The sequence below is a fragment of the Dendrobates tinctorius genome, unplaced genomic scaffold, assembly GCF_039654945.1.
Source record: "Dendrobates tinctorius isolate UK_male_01 unplaced genomic scaffold, ASM3965494v1 ptg000059l, whole genome shotgun sequence".
Classification (NCBI taxonomy): Eukaryota; Metazoa; Chordata; class Amphibia; order Anura; family Dendrobatidae; genus Dendrobates; species Dendrobates tinctorius.
Window position 1 is genome coordinate 18,655,573 of NW_027361727.1, and position 18,333 is coordinate 18,673,905.

General features: G+C 42.3%; 1 protein-coding gene across 4 annotated transcripts; it reads right to left on the minus strand.

Moving 5' to 3' along the window:
* Positions 1–2,841: 2,841 nt before the first annotated feature.
* On the minus strand, positions 2,842–15,981 carry LOC141092387 (RNA-binding protein 14-like). Of its 4 annotated transcripts, XM_073578501.1 has the most exons (4): positions 15,506–15,976; positions 9,511–10,468; positions 6,336–6,399; positions 4,189–4,394 (listed from the first exon to the last, which is right to left on the minus strand). In XM_073578501.1, the coding sequence occupies exons 1-3, from the start codon at positions 15,846–15,848 to the stop codon at positions 6,336–6,338; spliced, it is 1,365 nt and encodes a 454-aa protein (XP_073434602.1). In that variant the 5' UTR covers positions 15,849–15,976; the 3' UTR covers positions 4,189–4,394. The 4 variants fall into 4 exon arrangements, with proteins under 4 accessions (XP_073434601.1, XP_073434603.1, XP_073434602.1 ...); XM_073578500.1 differs by lacking the exon at positions 6,336–6,399 and having other exon boundaries at positions 2,842–4,394; XM_073578502.1 differs by lacking the exons at positions 6,336–6,399; positions 15,506–15,976 and adding an exon at positions 15,208–15,485 and having other exon boundaries at positions 2,842–4,394.
* Positions 15,982–18,333: the final 2,352 nt, after the last annotated feature.

Here is an 18,333-nt window from a genome sequence, read left to right on the forward strand (position 1 = left end):
TTTTCTGTCGAATATCTTCTATGCTAATATGACATATTATATATGGTTTTGTTCAGAATACAATTTTGCATTCTCTCCCTGTAATATTTTTAGCTTTTGAAGCAGTTTTGCCTGAAATTATTGCAACAATATGGGAATTGAAAGCACAACTAAATATTGTACAGCTTCAGATCCAAAATTAGCCAATCACAGATGAGGTTCTTGTGACCAATCATAACCTGGATATGGCAGCCACATTGCATCACATCTGCTGCTTTGTTTGTTTTATCTGTTGGTCTATCTAGTGAATCATACTGTAGAGTTTTATGATGGGAGCCTTCAGATTTTTGTCAGCGGAGGATCGTGTGCGAGTTGTGGTGCTACATGAAGAGGGTTATACTGGCCCCCAGATCGCAAGGAAAGTCGGCTGTAATCCGAGTACAGTCGTAAGAATTTTGCAGAAACAGAAGCAGCTTGGAATTACCCAGGACAGGCCCAGATCTGGTCGGCCCAGAAAGTCAACTTAAAGGGAGGATAGAGTACTGATAAGAACATCCCTTGCCAATCGAAAGCTCACCTCTCCTCAGCTTCTGCGAGAATGGCAAGAAAAGTGCAATATTGAGGTAGCAACATCAACTGTTAGGAAGAGATGTTTGGAAGCAGGATTGAGAGGGTGCAAGGCCCGAAAGAAGCCATTGATGACAGCCATACAAAGACAAAGGCGAAAACCGTGGGCATTGAAATATTTAAAATGGAGGAAGGAAGAGTGGGAAAAAGTGCTATTTAGTGATGAAAGCACTTTTTGCATTTTAGGATATGATGGCAAGTCTTATGTGAGAAGGTTCTCACATGAAGAGTACAAGCCAGAGTGTTTGAGCTTCTCTGTGAAACATCCGATGAAAGTAATGCTCTGGGGCTGTATGGCAGCCAATGGTGTTGGAAGGCTTCATATTGTGGAGGGTATATACGGTTAATGCAAAAAAATACATAGACATCCTTAATAAGAAAATGCTGCCTTCTGCTCAACACCTGTTTTCAGGGGATTATATCTTCCAGGATGATAATGCTCCTTGTCACAGAGCTAAGACAGTAACGGAATGGAAAAAAAAAAAAAAGAACAAAGTGGGTACTATTGACTGGCCAGCTCAGTCCCCGGACCTCAATCCAATTGAAAATTTGTGGCGCAAGGTATCATTAGAGATATCTAGAAAACAGCCAAGGACCAAGCGTGAGTTGATTGAGGCTCTAATACAGGCCTGGAACCACATCATCACTCGAGAACATCTGCATAAGCTTGTTCACTCAATGCCACAGAGATGCAAGCTGGTGCTCTAGAGCAAAGGCTGGCCAATAAAGTATTAGAAGCTAAAGATGCACTCAAAAGGCCCTTCTCAGGACCCTGAATTAAATAAAAAATAATCTTCAAAAGTAAAATTTAAGTCTGTGTGAACTTGCATTGGAAGTTAATGAACTTAGAAACCTGTTCACCATTCTACACACTGTACTGGTGTAGGTATGGTTATGCTGTAAAAAAAAAATTATCAAAAATGCGCATACCATAACAATTTAAACACTTGGGACATTCAAAAATTTGTATGGCATACAATGAGGGATTACAAAAACATATGTTCCACCAGTTCCACTGTAGAGATGCAGAAGTATGAAACATAGTTTTCTTCACGCCTATGCAGGACTTTTGAACAACACTGTACTTCCCTCCGCACCCAGGATCATATTGTGGCCTGTATATACCTAGGACCTGCTTCACACCAAGCTGGAGATGCAGTGACTTTCTTTATGTTTCCAGGTCCAAAAACCTTCCGATCAGTACTTGGTTTTGGTTATATATCTATCCCATATGAGCCAATACTTTTCTTATGGTATTATTGAAGGTGGTTTTCTTTATTATATTAATAAAATTATAGTAGTAACAGTAATCTCAAACAAAAAATGGTAATAAAAATAAAACTATTCAACAATTCTCTGTATTTTAATGTATGTGAATTTATACTTCTGTTCACATGCATACAATCTCACTTTCTTTTTATTACACAGGCACCATACATATTAGCTAACACTACATGATTTTGATGTTGTTTCCATCTGAATTCCTTCTGTTCACTTGTGTCATGTGATTTTGTGACTCCCTATATATAATGCCTATGTTCTTCCCCAGGATTCACCATTAGTGATGAGCAAACATGCTGTCTGATAAGGTGTTATCCTAGCCGCTCGGGTGCCATCAGAGTGACTTCAGTGTGCCCTAATAACACGTTTCAGCTGCCGTGGCTGCATGTCTCACGGCAGATAGCCACAACCCATGCTGGGGCTGCCTGTTGAACAAGCACGAACGTATTATTTGATCATGCCGAAGGCCCTCCGATCAACACCTTATCCGAGCACTTTCGCTCATCACTATTCACCATCTCGCCAGATATTTCTGTTATAAACTGCACACTGTTCCACACACCTTTTTTCTTAGTGGGCGGAGAAGGGGCACATAAATTTGTATCGGTGTTACTGATGATGATTACACAGCTCCTGTCACACAGATATAATGAAGATCTCGGTTCAGCTTCCATTGCCGATTATTTATGATCCTTTAACTTATTTGGAAGTATATAAAACTATCATCCCAGTAGGTAGCAGATCTTGAGCAGTATAAAAAGGAGAGTACACTTTACAGAACATGCAAAACACAAAAGATAATCAAGTGAAGAGGTTCAGTGACCATAAAATATGTATATTCTACACGACTTCATCAGTTGTTTACATATTACCAGGCTAGCTTAACCTTTAGGCAAAGTGGCTGTGGTCTGAAGAGGAAAGAATGAATGTTGTTAATAAATAATTCTAGAAAAATTAAAAATCAATCATGGAAAGTTTAATTGCATTTGTTTAGGAAAAATACAACAGGAGAGCTTCAAAATAAAATATACATCGAAAAATGACCAGTAAGTCTTGCATGGAAAATACAGTTTGCACTAAAACTATGTATGGATCGCAATACAAAGCATTAACATAAAAAAATGCTAAGTTTGTACCCAACGCAGATAATAAAAATTTGGCTCCTATTGTAGCAGGCAGCCGTTTGGTCTCAAGGTTTCAACAACTTCTTGGTTACATACAGCTATGGCAAAAATTAAGAAACCGCTTTCAAATGTTCAGTTTGTCTGATTTTTCTCTTTATAGGTATATTTTTGAGTGAAATGTAAATTGTTCTTTTAGTCTATAAACTTCTGACATGTCACCAAATTTCCAAGCAATAAATTTTGTATTATTTCTGACAAAGAAAAATGGTCAAAATTATAAAAACAGTGCTTTCAGACCTCAAATAATGCTAAGAAAACAAGTTCATAATAATTTAGAAACAACAATACTAATGTTTTAACCCAGGAAGAGTTCAGAAATCAATATTTTGTGGAATAACCATGATTTTTAATCACAGCTTTCATGTGTCTTGGCTGCTTTCCATTAGTCTGTCACACTGCTTCTGGCACAAAAATGTAAGCCATTTGTGTGATGACTTGTGACTATCCATCATCCTCTTGAATACATTCCACAGGTTTTCAATGGGGTTCAGGTCTGGAGAATGGGCAGCCCGTGACAAGGTTTGATGTGGTGGTCTCTTAATTTTTACCAGAGCTGTAGAAATTGGCTTTGTCTCGCGTCACAAAGAGAAAAGTTAAAAAAAAGAAAAAGAAATCAAATATGTGGCTTAAACACTATTTTCTTTTGATCAAAACATTTCATATTACTGGGGAGCAGTGCACATTTGTATGCAGTTTTTACCAGTTTCATTGCAAACCTTTCCCTCCTTTACACCATGTCAATTATCAGGCACAAGCTTAGAATATATAATTGTGAAGTAACAAAAACATCCAAGCCCCCTATATCTGACATGTGAAAATAAAGTGAGATAATGTGTCTCCCTCTTGTAAAAGATAAAACATCAAGAAAGCCTTAATGCCACATCAATACCGAGTTTATTATGAAACAAGGATTTTTGGATTGCAGACGATATGTACACAAAGCAAGAAAAAGTGAAAAGGCTGTAATACAACGTGTCAGTGCCTATCCCAACCAATTAGATCACTTGAAACCTGAACGAATGCCAATAGTGACTTTTCTGTTACAATACGCCGTACACTTTAAGGACATCCATTTTACCAGTCACCCTATATTCTAAAAACACTTGTCAGACATGCCGTTACATGTGTCATGGAAAGTTGGGTGCCTGTGCTGCTCTTAGATAATCATTATAAGCAGCATATTCAGTATAGTCAGATTGTGTTTCGGCGGTGTGGCGAAAATCCATTTGAGCCTTGGGCGGCGATTGGCGGGAGGAATCCTGTGGCTTCTGTGCTAAACGGCGATAATCAGATAGTTCAGAATAACGGCGGTCAGGGGCGATCCTGCGGTCGAAACACAAAAGGAGTTTTTTTTTTAAATACTACTACTACAAAAAAAAAATGCAGAGTAAACCACACAAGTAGCAACTAGATAACAAGAAAATAAGTAGAGGCCACATTCAAACGTTCAGTATTTTAAATAAGTGTTTGTAAGCAAACACCAGGATTGGGTGAAAAGTGCATTAGTGGTGACGTGTTTCTATTAGGGTATGTGCACACGTTGCGGATTTGCTGTGGATCCGCAAGTGATTTACAGTACAATGTTATTTTATGGAGAAAAAAAATTGCTGTGTCAATTCTTTGTGCGGATTCCGCAGTGTTTTTACACCCATTTCATTATACGAATCCGCAGGTGTAAAAACGCAGGCCAATTCCGCATGTAAAATGCGTGGATTTTGACCAGCGGATTCTGCCAAGAGGAAATACCGCACAGCAATCCGCAACGTGTGCACACACCCTTAGGCTATGTGCCCACGCTGCGGATTCTGCTGCGGATTTGGCCTCTGCGGATCCGCAGCAGTTCTGCAGACAATGTACAGTACAATGTAAGTCTACGTGATTTACATTCCGCTGTGCACATGCTGCGGATTTTGAACTGCGGAAAAGCTGCGGTTTTGAATCCGTAGAAAGAATTGACATGGCAATTCTTTCTGCTGCGGTTTGCCACCTATTCCATTGTCCAGGTGTCAAACCGCAGGTAATTTTACCTGCGCAGTATGTGCACATAGCCTTATACTTTTCCTACAATTGTTCCACCCATAGTTTTGGCTTACAAATACTGAATGTGTGAACGTTGTATTTTCAGTGTTGCTTCAGTTCCTGATGTTACTACATGTGGCATTGAGACTAGGACAAAGTACAGCATCCAGAAGACAAATTATTAGAAGATCTACAAAAATCTCTGTATCAATGCCTCTTATAAAGTGTGTGGCACAGTAAACTGGAGGTCTCCTTTGATTGTCTCTGGAGACTGGTGTTTTCATTGAAGATAGTGTAAACCGTATGTGCTTACACTGCTGCTAATTATCATTAAGAGTCCTCCAGTAACAGAGGAGTGTTTAGCTTCTAGTCTGGCACAGCAGTTGACAAACCCATGTTATGGGTTACGGTATTTTTTATGTAAACATCAGCCTCTCCTTGCCTAGTGTCAAAATAAAATGGGTTCAAAATTAGGTGCGGTTAGTTCCTATATATTTTTTTTTGTAAGGTGGAAGAGTTCATTTTTTTCTACTACAGAGCTCCAAACTCCCAGCATATACAAAGACAACATCCGTAATATAATTCTGTCGGCCTGCAGCTGGCACTAGGGGGAGCTTACTGCATACTGTTAATAAATTAATGGTGCCTTCACCAGCTTGATGTTGTCACAGTGACATGTAAAGCCTGGCTCTCGCATCCCTCGCTGAATATGAAAAGCAACTGAAAAGTTCAGGAAACAATTTATTTCCATGCTCCTCACCCATAACTTTTGTGTGTAGGTCCCTGTATTAAAAACTCAAAAATGAAAGCATGCAGAAAGCCAGAACCTCTCATTTTTCACAGTGTATTAAATATTTCATCTCTTCACAAAATGTAAGATCCGGTAAATATCACCCCACCACCGTCCCCCATCCACCCCCAAGTCAGAACTTAAGGAATAATGCAAAAATAAAATATTTATATAAAGTTAAAAGGGTATTCCAACTTCCTAAAACAGAAATATCTAATCACTATGTGCTGTTCACAGGAGGTGGTGAATCCGGAAACATGGCAGGCACCGGCTATGCCATTTCTAAAACTCACATAAAAGTGAAGAATTCTAGAAAGAGAATAGCACAGACTGGCTGTTCCCAGTGTCTCCCATAGAGGCAGATATTCCAATCTCAGAGATCAAAGTATTTTTGTGAATGACCCTTTAATTACTGGTTAAATAGTATTAGTAAGGTCGATAAATCAGTTATTTACCTATATATGTGAAGGGGATTTGGAGCACTGTATCAGAAACATCGAGCCCCTCTGTCCTCCAAAGCTATTAACGAGAAAGTTATATTATGCAGTTAAACAGTACTACTACCAGACAGTAGCGGGGGTTTTACATAGTGATCATCAGGTGATATCTGCACCTAGTTGTGAACAATACAAAGTTATCCAATAGACTGCGGCTGAAGCTCAGTAGTTAAAATCTGAAAAATTGTGCAGCCTTATAACGACGCTACACTGAATAGATGCTAGAAAACCAAGAAAAAGAGTGTATTAAGCAGGGAAACAATAAAACATTCATTTTATTTAGCGCTCATTAAAAGCATACATGAAATAAAATAAGCAATAAAATATGCCAAAAGTACAGACACATGAAAGAAATGGTTGGTAAGCCTCTGAAGACACATCAGTCAAACGCAAGTCGCACACTTGGTGTGTGAACCGCTGCACTGCTGGTGTACTTCTTACAACATTAGTTGAATTCGCTGGTTATCAGGGTGATTTTATGGTACACAGTGACTAGTGATGAGCGAGTATACTCGTTGCTCGGGTACTCGCCAAGTATTTGGGCGTGCTCGGAGATTTAGTTTTCGCCGTCTCAGCTGCATGATTTGCAACTTGCAGACAGGATGATTACATGAGGGAATTCCCTAACAAACAGGCATTCCACACATGTATTCAAGCTGTCTAGCAGTCGCAAATCATATAGCTAAGGCAACGAAAACTAAATCTGAGCATGCCAAAATACCCGAGACCACCCAAACAACGAGTATACTCGCTCATCACTAATAGTGACCATTACTATTACTAATCTTGGTTCCGCTGTATTTATTCAAGAACATTTTTTTATCAATGTTCTTTGCATGGACAATATATGCATTTTCATCAGCGAATCCTTAGCCATACATTGTATGTTACAAATTGTTTTTAGATATTTACATGTATACATGCTGTTTTTTCTTTACTCACCCATTTCTTTTTATGTGTCTGTGTGTACTTTGACTTTTTTTATCGCTTATTTGATTCTTTCACCTTTGCTTTTTAATGAGACCTAAATAAACTGTATAGGTTCTATTGAGTTTCCCTCGTTACAGCACCTTTTTCTTGGTTTTCCATGATCTATTAAGCGAAGTGGGACAAACCACTTCTGGCTTTAGGCCACAGCTGTTTCCTAACCGATTAGCAGTTTAGTCACAGCTAGGAAGTTGTTACCCAACAGTACAGAACGAACATACAGTGAACAACTTTTCAGACTTTGGCCCTCATCGGTGACATCATCATCAGCCACAATTACTTACTCTCCCTCCTCTAATAATTAAATAGGTGACACATTACTAGGACAACCCCTTGTCATAACCCACGCTTGGGCCCGCTTAAATAAAAAAAAGCTTATTTTCACCTCCCATGCTGTTCCCACGGTGTTGGCACTTGCACTTCCCAGGGCTCCATTGCGCTTGTTGAGACACGTGACCCCGGCACCCAAGATCAGCTGCAGTTCGGATGTCATCTTTATGTGCAAATTGTTTGAAATCGGGGACAGTGACGCCAGCGCAGACTGGGCACCAGGGTTACGTGACAACTGCACAAGAACCTTGGGGAGAGAGTGACAAAGCTGTGGTAACAGCTCCAGCACGGGAGGTGGGTATAAGCTTTTTTTTTTTTTTTATTGAGGACAAGCGCGTGGCATGACAAGGGGTTTGTCTTAGTAATGGACAACTCTTTAACACTAGACCCTAAAACATACTAATAAAAAAACATTCAGTGCATATATGGGTGTGACCGCCCTTTTTCTGAGCTGGGAAAGCCATCCAGTCTGGCCTAAGCTGTTACAAGTGGTTCAGCCGCTCGACCCTTATTCACATTCACATCACTTGGCAAGTGAAAAGGTTTTAAATACTAGAGTAGGGACTGTCCCACAAGGGTTGCCGTGACGTGGCGGGATGGCTTGTACATTATTTTGATCAAAATTATGTTTACTAAATACCCTTATTATTACTACCTTTATGCATTATTTGCAGTATATTTTTTCTTTTTAGTTCAGGATATTTGTGTTTTTTGCTTTTTGTTTTCTCTGGTTAATGGTCATGTGTTAATATGCACTTACATTGTGCATACACATTAACTTACTTTCTCAGTTCAGATTTGTTTTTTTATTCATTTCATTGTGCATTCAGTGCATATATGGGTGTGACCGCCCTTTTTCTGAGCTGGGAAAGCCATCCAGTCTGGCCTAAGCTGTTACAAGTGGTTCAGCCGCTCGATCTTTATTCACATTCACGTCACTTGGCAAGTGAAAAGGTTTTAAATACTAGAGTAGGGACTGTCCCACAAGGGTTGCCGTGACGTGGCGGGATGGCTTGTACATTATTTTGATCAAAATTATGTTTACTAAATACCCTTATTATTATTACTACCTTTATGCATTATTTGCAGTATATTTTTTACTTTTTAGTTCAGGATATTTGTGTTTTTTGCTTTTTGTTTTCCTAAAACATACTAGCCAAAAAATGTCCCAAAATACAACAATTCACCGAGAGGTGCAAAATACTGCTTTACTCCTGAAAGAGCTAACCTTACAGACCTAACTGATTTATAGTAGAGTAACAATACACTAGTGAAATTATAACTTTCCTCACTTTTACACAATATACTGCAGAATATAAATATCCAGTATGCAGCTTGTCCAGAGAACGCACTGCAGCGGGACACCAGGAGGTGTGAAAAAAAGACATGGGAGAGGTTTAAGAAAGAGTCTAACATCTAAAAAGTTAGAAGTAGGACACCCAGTTTGCTTTATAAGGGGATAGACTACACGGCGAAAAAAGGGGGCCTTTCTGTGGTCACTGGAGAAATTATGTAAGTGGTGTAGGGCAATGGGAGGAAAGATTACTGTTCATATTACCAAGGGGACTTCTAGCCTGACTACACTGCAAGTGATGAGTAAAGCTTTTCCCAGGTTTAGTGTGAATCCAGCCTATAGAGAGTCATTGCAGGCTCCTAACTAGCTTCTAAACCTAGCAATACTTTTTCTTGGACTAGCTTTATAAAAGAAAACAAAATGCCCATTCCTAAGGGCAAAAAGGACACATTCCTTATTCACCTCTTTGGATCTTATGTAATGGTAATTTCAACCCAGACAAGCTTACTTGATTTTACTTACCTTTTATAAGCATCTGCCGTTTTCTTGAAGCTATCTGAGGTAGCGCTTCGTGGCGGTGAAAGACAGGTGCGCTCATACATGAGCGCATCATTGGTAGCCTGAAGGGATGAATAAGCAGCCTGTGTCCCGAGGCCGGAGATTTGGGAGGGGTCATAGGTGGTACCTTGCTGCTGGCGATATGCAGTAGCCGGCGCATAGGGAGTAGTGGTGGGAACAGATCCATAAGGGTTGGCTGCAGTCTGGGTGTAGGACGACGACGACGCCATTGCAGGAATTTGTGCAGCGTATCCTGTGGCAAGAGCTTGTTGTCGATAAGCTGCAGCTGCCTGGGCATGATATGCAGCGGCGTCTGCACCATATGCAGCGGCAGTCTGACTCTCATATCCCGTCTGATTCACAGCAGTAGCGGCACGAGCAGCATAGGCAGAAGACAACGCCGAAGTCTGACTACTATAGGCGGCCGACAATGATGGAGTTGTCGGGACCCCATAGGCGGATGAATAGGCAGCATAATCTGTTGCTGGAGTACGATACTTCTGTGCAAGTGCAGTGGAGGTCAGGGCTCCCTCATAGTATGCTCTCGTGGGCGACCTCCGCATGGGACTCCTGTCTCGCGAGTAGTACATCGGGGAAGGTGGACGCAATCTGCTGTCGTAAGCATCATATCGCTCAGAATCTCCACCATAACGCTCATATGGCGATTTCAGGGCATAGGACGCGTAAGTCGCTTCTGTTGCTCTCCTGCGGTTATATGCCTCAGCGCGGCTCTGTGGTGCATCTCGGAATTCATGAGACCTACGTGAGCGACCACTATAAGGGCTACCGTTACCGCTCATAGGCTTACTGGCCTTACTGGACATCTCCACATTAATCCGTTTGCCTCTTAAATCTCTGCCATTCAGCTTGTCGATAGCTTCCCTAGCGTCGCTTTCTTTTTCCATGTGAACGAACGCAAAGTCTGATGATGAAGTAGCATACAAGGAGAGGAGAAAAAAAATATGTTATACATCTTTCAGAAGTTATTACATACCTACACCGTAATATTTTCAAATGTATGTCATAGGCCATAGATCAAATGCCATTCAGAGAATGAAATAAAATGCACAATACTGGAGAAACGACCCATAATGAAAAATCTCCAAGCCCCAAATTAACCAAGGAGTCGGACTGTTAATGTTAGGTGTAACTGTATGATAAACAGCGTTAAATCTAGTTGCTCTTATATCTGCATAACCAGATCTGTCACATCACACTGGTGGAAACTCACAAACCCCACTGACCTAAAATAGGGGCTATTGGGTTCTATTGCGGTATAAGCTGTGTTGGTGGAAATATCAGCGCCATATACAGAGCTATACTTTCCATCAGAATGGAGGCATCCAACAGAGCCAGCAATGCACATTTGCAGAGACCAAGGCCGGGTTTACAGTACACAATAACCAGCTTGGACAGGTAGATCGCATTAAACACGTTCCCAGAACAATCAACAATAGACGATTCATTGCGTCTAGGCTGTCACTGTACTCAGTAGATCATGTCCTGTTTCTGTAGGGCCATGCGCTAGAGAATGCAGAGAACACCCAACACAAACGGCAGACTGGTGGGATGCAAACATTGAGCCATTGTATATTGCTGAGCGCACGAACGCAGTGTGCTTTTCTAACCATCAAAAAGCAAATTAAAAACTAATGTGGACACAAGTTCGCTACTTAATACTGTAGGCAGATATTGGCCATATGCCAATAAGGAAAACTAAAAAATGCTACAAACTGCATTTTTTTAGGGTCATCTTATATGGCACTTTCTGGACATTGCTTTCATACTCGTGACTAAAGGCCTCAGAATGGCTGACATGCATCCTGGTATCTGAGAACTATGTGAGCGACTGTCATGAGAGCTATGGTCACTGCAGATAGGTCTACCAGCTATAGTGGCCACCTTCACATTAATCCTTTTGCCTCATATCTCTTCCGGTTTGTTGAATGCGTCCTTAGAGTAACTTTCATTTTGGTAGTGAACGAGCGAGCTGAATAACAAAAAATATTATTCTTAAAGGGAATCTGTCACCGCTTTTTTGAGATATCATATAATGATATCATGCAATTGTGTGTCACATAAGGATTTTCTTAGTACTTTTGCTTCCCCCTGACCCCGCACCTTTCATGCATAAATACCTTTTTTATATCGATCAGATGTATGTAAAGTGCCGCGGTCCGGTCCGCTGGGCGGGGCTTATTCACCTGCTCCTCCCCCCCCCCGTCTTGCTCTACGCATTTCTTCTCGTGTAGAGCAAGACAGGGAGGGGGGAGCAGGTAAATAAGCCCCGCCCAGCGGACCGGACAGCGGCACTTTACATACATCTGATCGATATATAAAAGGTATTTATGCATGAAAGGTGCGGGGTCAGGGGGAAGCAAAAGTACTAAGAGAATCCTTATGTGACACACAATTGAATGATATCATTATATGATATCTCAAAAAAGCGGTGACAGATTCCCTTTAAAACAAATCTGTCAGCAACAATTTACATAACAAATAGAAGCCAATTGATACTTTTATGACCCCAAACTGTTCTTCCGGCAGGGAGACCCCTTTTTATGGTACATGTTAATGAGGCTGAAAGAGCACTGGGGCGTGTCCATGAATTCCCAGAGCCTCGCGTCTCCTCAGTATTCATCGCCTGGTGCCATCCTCCTCTGGTTGACGGAAAGGACATTGGTGTGGCAGATACTTCACAGACACAATGAGAAGATCAAACTGAACATTTCCTGCACATAGACATGATGTAATAGATCCAACAACCTGTCATCCAGAGGGCGGCACTAAGTGAGGAATACGGAGACGAGACGTAGAAGTGCGTCATCACACCCCACTGCACTTCCAGCCTCATTTACATAAGCCTACTAATTGTGATTTCTCATAATTGTCTTTTAAAGTGCTACACTGTCGAATAAACAGTTTTGAAGCTGTCAGTAAAAGTTGTTAGGCAGGTTATCTTCATAAGGGTTATCCCTTCTCAGATATTTACAATGTATCCACAGGAAATGCGAACTTCAACGATCTCGCATCACGATGCAATTTTTCAGCAGAATTCCTAAATGAATAGAAAGCTGCACACCAACTATCCATTCCCAACGACTCGCGATAACGTGGCTGCTGCTCACACTTCTGTGACCTGCGCCTATAAGTCATTTATAGCATATCCTGCAGCCATGCCGTGAATATATGAGATGAGAAAACCAATAAAATGTGCCACCACCTTGCGCCATGAGGCCAACATCTGAGACGCAGCCAGTCGCACACCGGGAAGGCAATTATCGAGGCAATTGTAGAGGCCAAGACCTTGCATGCGTGCCTTCTAATAAAAAAATATTTGGGCACTGAATGATTACCTAGAAAATTCTGTAATGCTGTAGATAAGCCCCCCCCCCATGTAACCTGAAAGTTAAGAAAAAGGAGTTAGATTATACTCACCGGTGATGGTGGGGCGAGGTCAGGTGCGTGTCGCGGTCCGGCGCCTCCCATTTTCTAGCGATGACGTCCTCTTCCTTACTTCTGTCGCGCCTCCTGCGCAGGCGTGCTATATCTGCCCTATTGAGGGCAGAGTACTGCAGTGCGCAAGCGCTAGGAAAGGTCAGAGGTCCGGCACCTGCGCACTGCACCTCAACAGGGCAGAGAATTACCCCTGTGCAGGAGCCGCGACAGAAGTAAGAAGGAGGACATCGTCTCTAGAAGATGGGAGGCGCCGGACCGCAACACCCATCGGACCAGACCGGATCCCCGGGTGAGTATAATCTAACTCGTTTTTCTTATCTTTCAGGTTACATCGGGGGCTTATCTACAGCATTACAGAATGCTGTAGATAAGCCCCTGATGGCGGTGGGCGCATCTTATAGGCCAAAAATGAGGTGACAGATTCCCTTTAATAGGTCATATACGTCCGGGGGGGGGGGGGGGGGGTGACAGATTCCCTTTAAATGGATCACTATGAAATCTGTCCAATAAAAAAAAAACAAAAAACTTCAAGAATAGCAAACTTCTCTAAGGCTAAGTTCATACTAGTAGTTTTTCAGCTTTTTTTTCTGCAGCAAAACCTGATCTCTTGGCAGGAAAGAAGCTGCAGAGGGGAAAGAAAAAAAAAAAAAAGAAAAAGATTTTGCTTCTTTTTTGTATACTAGCTTTGTCTTTTGTGCATCCTGATGAAGTTTAGTGCAAAAAAAAAAAAAAAAACAGCAAAACTTGATACCTGCATTTTTGTTGCAGATTTTCAGCACCCATTGATGTGATGGGTGAAAAAACGCTAAAACGCCATGGAAGACATGACATGCTCTGTTGTGCCAAAAAAACAAAACAACAACATGCAAAATACTGATGACAAGAAAACCAATGTGTGCGCATGAGATTTCTGAATCTCGGACATGGCTGGGTACTGAAATACACAGGTAAAAATTTGCATTAAAAACAGGGCTGTGGAGTCGGAGTCGGTGTCGGTATAAAATGGACCGACTCCTAAAATATATAATAAATTGGGTACAGTAATTCAATGCAGGATGTGCTGAATATTTTTTCATAGGAGTTTGGGAAAGTTATGAAATGTCCTATAAATGGCTGTTATATTCCTGATCTAAGGCTACATTCACACACAACGTTTTTCCTGTGTTTTTTGAGGATACGTTTTTCAGCTGCAAAAGCTGATCATCTTTTTAAAAAACTGCATCACCTGAAAGGTTTTTGAGCTCATAGATAATGTTTTCAATAGCAAAAGCAGATTAGAAATCTGCTCTATCTATATATCCATTTATCCATATCTGTCTATCCATATCGTATCTGTACCAAAAAGAATGAAAACCGGGTAGTACACCAATATATATTCTGTTCTATCTAAACATCTTGATTATTGGATCATAAAAATGATTTAATGTCTGAGGTTCACATTGTACTACAATAAATTTTTCACTTAAATATAAGCAATATGTGTGGGAGTCGTGGAGTCGGTGTAAGGGAAATTGAGGAGTCGGGAGTCGCAGGTTTGGCTTACCGACTCCACAGCCCTGATTAAAAAAACAAACTCTGAAATAATGTTTAGTATGAACTTACCCTGAAAGAAAAGGGGTTATTACAACAAAAATGAAGCTTCATTGCCTTACTGCTGATGTGTATAGCCGGCCTTCGGCAATGCTAAACCTACACCGTCGGGCTACTACTCGCCCCGCACTAGTCGGGAACATTTTTTTTTTTTAGGGGAAACCCCAGATCCATCACTCCTCACAGGGATTAAGGCTGCGTAAGGCCGGGGTCACACATGCGAGAAATTCGCGCCTCAATACCCGGATCGTTCAGCTGCATAGAAAGACACGCAGCCGCACCTTCTGGTCCCGTGTGCCGGGTATTGAGGCGCGAGTTTCTCGCATTTCACTCGGAAGTGTGACCCCGGCCTTACACAGAAACTGCGCTGATCGACGTGAATGGGGAAATTAACGGCGCAGCTTCCCACATCGCAGAGGTGACTGCGCCGACAGCCCGCGATGTCCCCACACAAAGCGCTAACTGGATTAATGGCGATAAGGACGCATCACATGACGTCGAAATACACCCTCCTGCACAGGATGACGTTACACGCATCTCCAGAAACTAATGCACTAATGGCGATCGTTTGATTCAGACGCATTACACAACGTGGAAACATCAGTTTCTCACAGGAGGACGTTACGCGCGTCTTGACGACTAAACGATAGACTGATCTGTCGATCGAGGCACACGGTGATCCAACACTGCGGCTTGTGGGTCCCTCAGCCATCTCCTTCTGGGCACGGGCCACACTAGAAGGGGGTTAAATAGACGCAGCAACACAGAAACGCGGGGAGAAGGCGACTACAAACACGACGAACGGATCCAGTCAGACAAGCGGCCGCCATCTTGTGTCACCCAGCGCGCGGGCGGCCATTTTCCTTTCCTCACACACAGCCTTCCTTCCTCCTCCGGCCGCCATCATTACCTTTCACCACATCGCACTCTACCACATTCCCATACGTTTCGAACAAAGCTCGGAGTTCGGAGGCATCGCAGTTGCTGCCGACATTGCCTACGAATATCTTCCAGGTGTTCTGGGGTCGGGGCTTCGACAGCTCGACCACCAGTTTCTTGCCGTGGACCTCGCGGCCGTTCAGCTCTTCGATCGCCTTCGTGGCGCTGTCCGACGCCCGCATGTGAATGAAGGCGTATTGCTTCATGACGGCGCAGCTCACCACCATGCCGTACTTCTGGAAGAGCTCGGTCAGCTCCTCCTGCGTGGTCCGGTCGTCCACATTACCGACGAAAATCTTAATGGTGTCCCTCATTTTCGCAGCTACCGTGAGGGCTACAGAGAAAGATGGCGGCGGCGGGCAGATATGCTCAGTGCAGGGCGACGTCCGCGCAGATGGAGGAACAGTCCTGGCTGTGTGTTATCGCGATATGCGCGCCTCTCTCTGCCCCGTGACGAGACATTTTTACCTCACAGGGTGGAGTTGGGGAAACACGTCCGAGATCAAATTTGTCTCCTCAGTTTTCGTCCCTCAGTTGCTGCCTAGAAGCTCAGGGAGGCTTTGTTCACTTCATGTTTTTTTTCCTCTCTTTTTGAGGTAAAAAATAAGAGAAAAATAATAGTTTTCTGTATTTCTTTTCACACAAAAAAAAAGATTAATATAACCTTGTCAGTAGTGATAGTGGCTGCATCGTGTCAGTCCATGAAAATCCAGATATAATCCAATTTTTTTTTTTCACAGACCTAAAGAATGCCGAGCTGAGCGCCCCATACAACAATATTGAGGGAAATCATGCATGCTGCCATTTTTTTTTTTTTTTCCCCTCAAACCACTTGAAGGAAAAAAAAAATTGGACATGCACGGCCTCAGAATAACACCGGTACAATCATAATAATCTTTATATAGCGCTGACATATTCCGCAATGCTTTAGGCTAAGTGCTCACATTGCAGAAATGCTGTGGAAATGTCCGCAGCGTTTCTGCAACTCCCTGCCGTGGGTAAAACGCAGGCGGTTTCCCGCAAAACAAGCGTTTTGGGAGCGTTTTTAGCTTGCGCTTTCCAATCGATTTGAAGCATCGCTTGGAAAATTGATTGACAGGTTGGTCACACTTATCAAGCACGATGCTTGACAAGTGTGACCACATTTTTGCTATTGATGCTGCCTATGCGGCATCAGTAGTAAGAGATAGAATGTAAAAAATAATAAAAAAAATGGGGATATACGCACCTTCTGGCAGCCCCTGGAGTCCTCCCACCTCTCAGCGACGCTGCCGGCAACTTCCGTTATCAGGGATGCATTGCGCGAATGACTTCTGATGACGTAGCATCACACGAGACCGCTACGTCATCAGGGGTCATTCGCGCAATGCATCCCTGGGACCGGAAGATTCCAGCAGCGTGGCTGACAGGCAGGACGACGCCGGGGGCCGACAGATGATAAGTATATCCCGATTTTTTATTTTAATTCTATTTTTTACAGGAATATGGTACCCAGGGCATGGAAGACAGTCTCCTCTCCTCCAGACCCTGGGTACCATCCGCACATGAAGTGCTCACTTTACGCATAGCCACATACATAAAGTGAGCGTTTCAATGCAATCCTATGGCGGCGGAATCGCAATTCCACAGAAATAATAAACATGCTGCGGATTTTACCGCTATGCAATTCCGCAGCGGAAAAATCCGCAGCATGCGTACAGCAACTGCGGAATCCCATAGGATTGCATGGGGGTGCCTTTTGTTAGCGTTTTTTAAGCATTTCCGCTGCGTCAGAAACGCATTAAAAACGCAACGTGGGCACAGAGCCTTACAGTTTGCACACATTATCATTGCTGTGCCCGATGGTACAAGTGCTATCCGTCAAAACCATGGTTATCACTTGTCCGATCTGTACTCGACCGATCTGTACGGGTGTCTGCACAAGCCCTTACAGATACACGTTTAGCCGCCAGTGTACCCGCTGAGCTTTTGCGATTTGACAACGCTTCGTGAAAATTCCAACCGTGTTTTTCCTGAAGCGTCGTCTTTGACGTCTTTCTAAAGTAAAAATTATAACTTATGTCATCTAAAATAATGGCGGCTCGAAAGCGGAAGCAGCCTGAAGCATGATCAGGACATTTCTAGCCCATGTACAGCTTTTGAAGCCATTAAAAAAAAACAAAACACCTTTTTGTTTCTTTTTCACTATACGGTATAACTGACCTGACAATCTGATTCTCCAGGTCAGTACGAGTACACAGATACCAAACAAGTATAGGTTATTTATTTAGGTGTTGGAGAAAATTTTTTTTTTTAAATTGGTAAGAATTTTTTGCTTTTGTCCCCATTTTCAGAGACCTGTACCAGTTTCATTTTTGGGGTTATGGGTCTGTGTCAGGGCTTATTTTTTTGTACTCTGAGCCAATGTTTTTCTGAAACCATTTCGGGGTAGAAACAATATTTTGATTGCCTTTTTTACTGCAATGTTGTAGTAGCCCAAAATACTCCATAATTTTGGCATTTTGATTTTATTTTTCATTTACCGATTGGATTAATTGACTTTATATTTTGATAGATCTGACTTTTACAAACGCAGCAATTCCAAGTATTTTTATTTTTTAATGAGGCAAAAGGGGGGTGATTAACTTGTGGTTTTATTTTTTTTCAGCTGTTAAAACTTTTACTGTATATAATAGTCCCCCTAGGGGACTTAAAGCTGTGATCGTCCAATTGCTTGTGCCACCTCCCATGAACACCGACCATGGACCGTCATTCACAGGAGGATCACAATGACACTCCAAGGTGGCATCAGTAGTGATG

Bases quoted from the DNA above. Each gene is read 5' to 3' on its own strand.
- LOC141092387 (XM_073578500.1), bottom strand. From the start codon at position 15,848: ATGAGGGACACCATTAAGATTTTCGTCGGTAATGTGGACGACCGGACC. The intron at 10,469-15,505 runs GTAATGATGGCG...CTTCATCATCAG, and splicing joins AGAGTGCGATGTGGTGAAAG to ACTTTGCGTTCGTTCACATG. The intron at 4,395-9,510 runs GTAAGTAAAATC...TTTCGACCGCAG, and splicing joins ACGGCAGATGCTTATAAAAG to GATCGCCCCTGACCGCCGTT.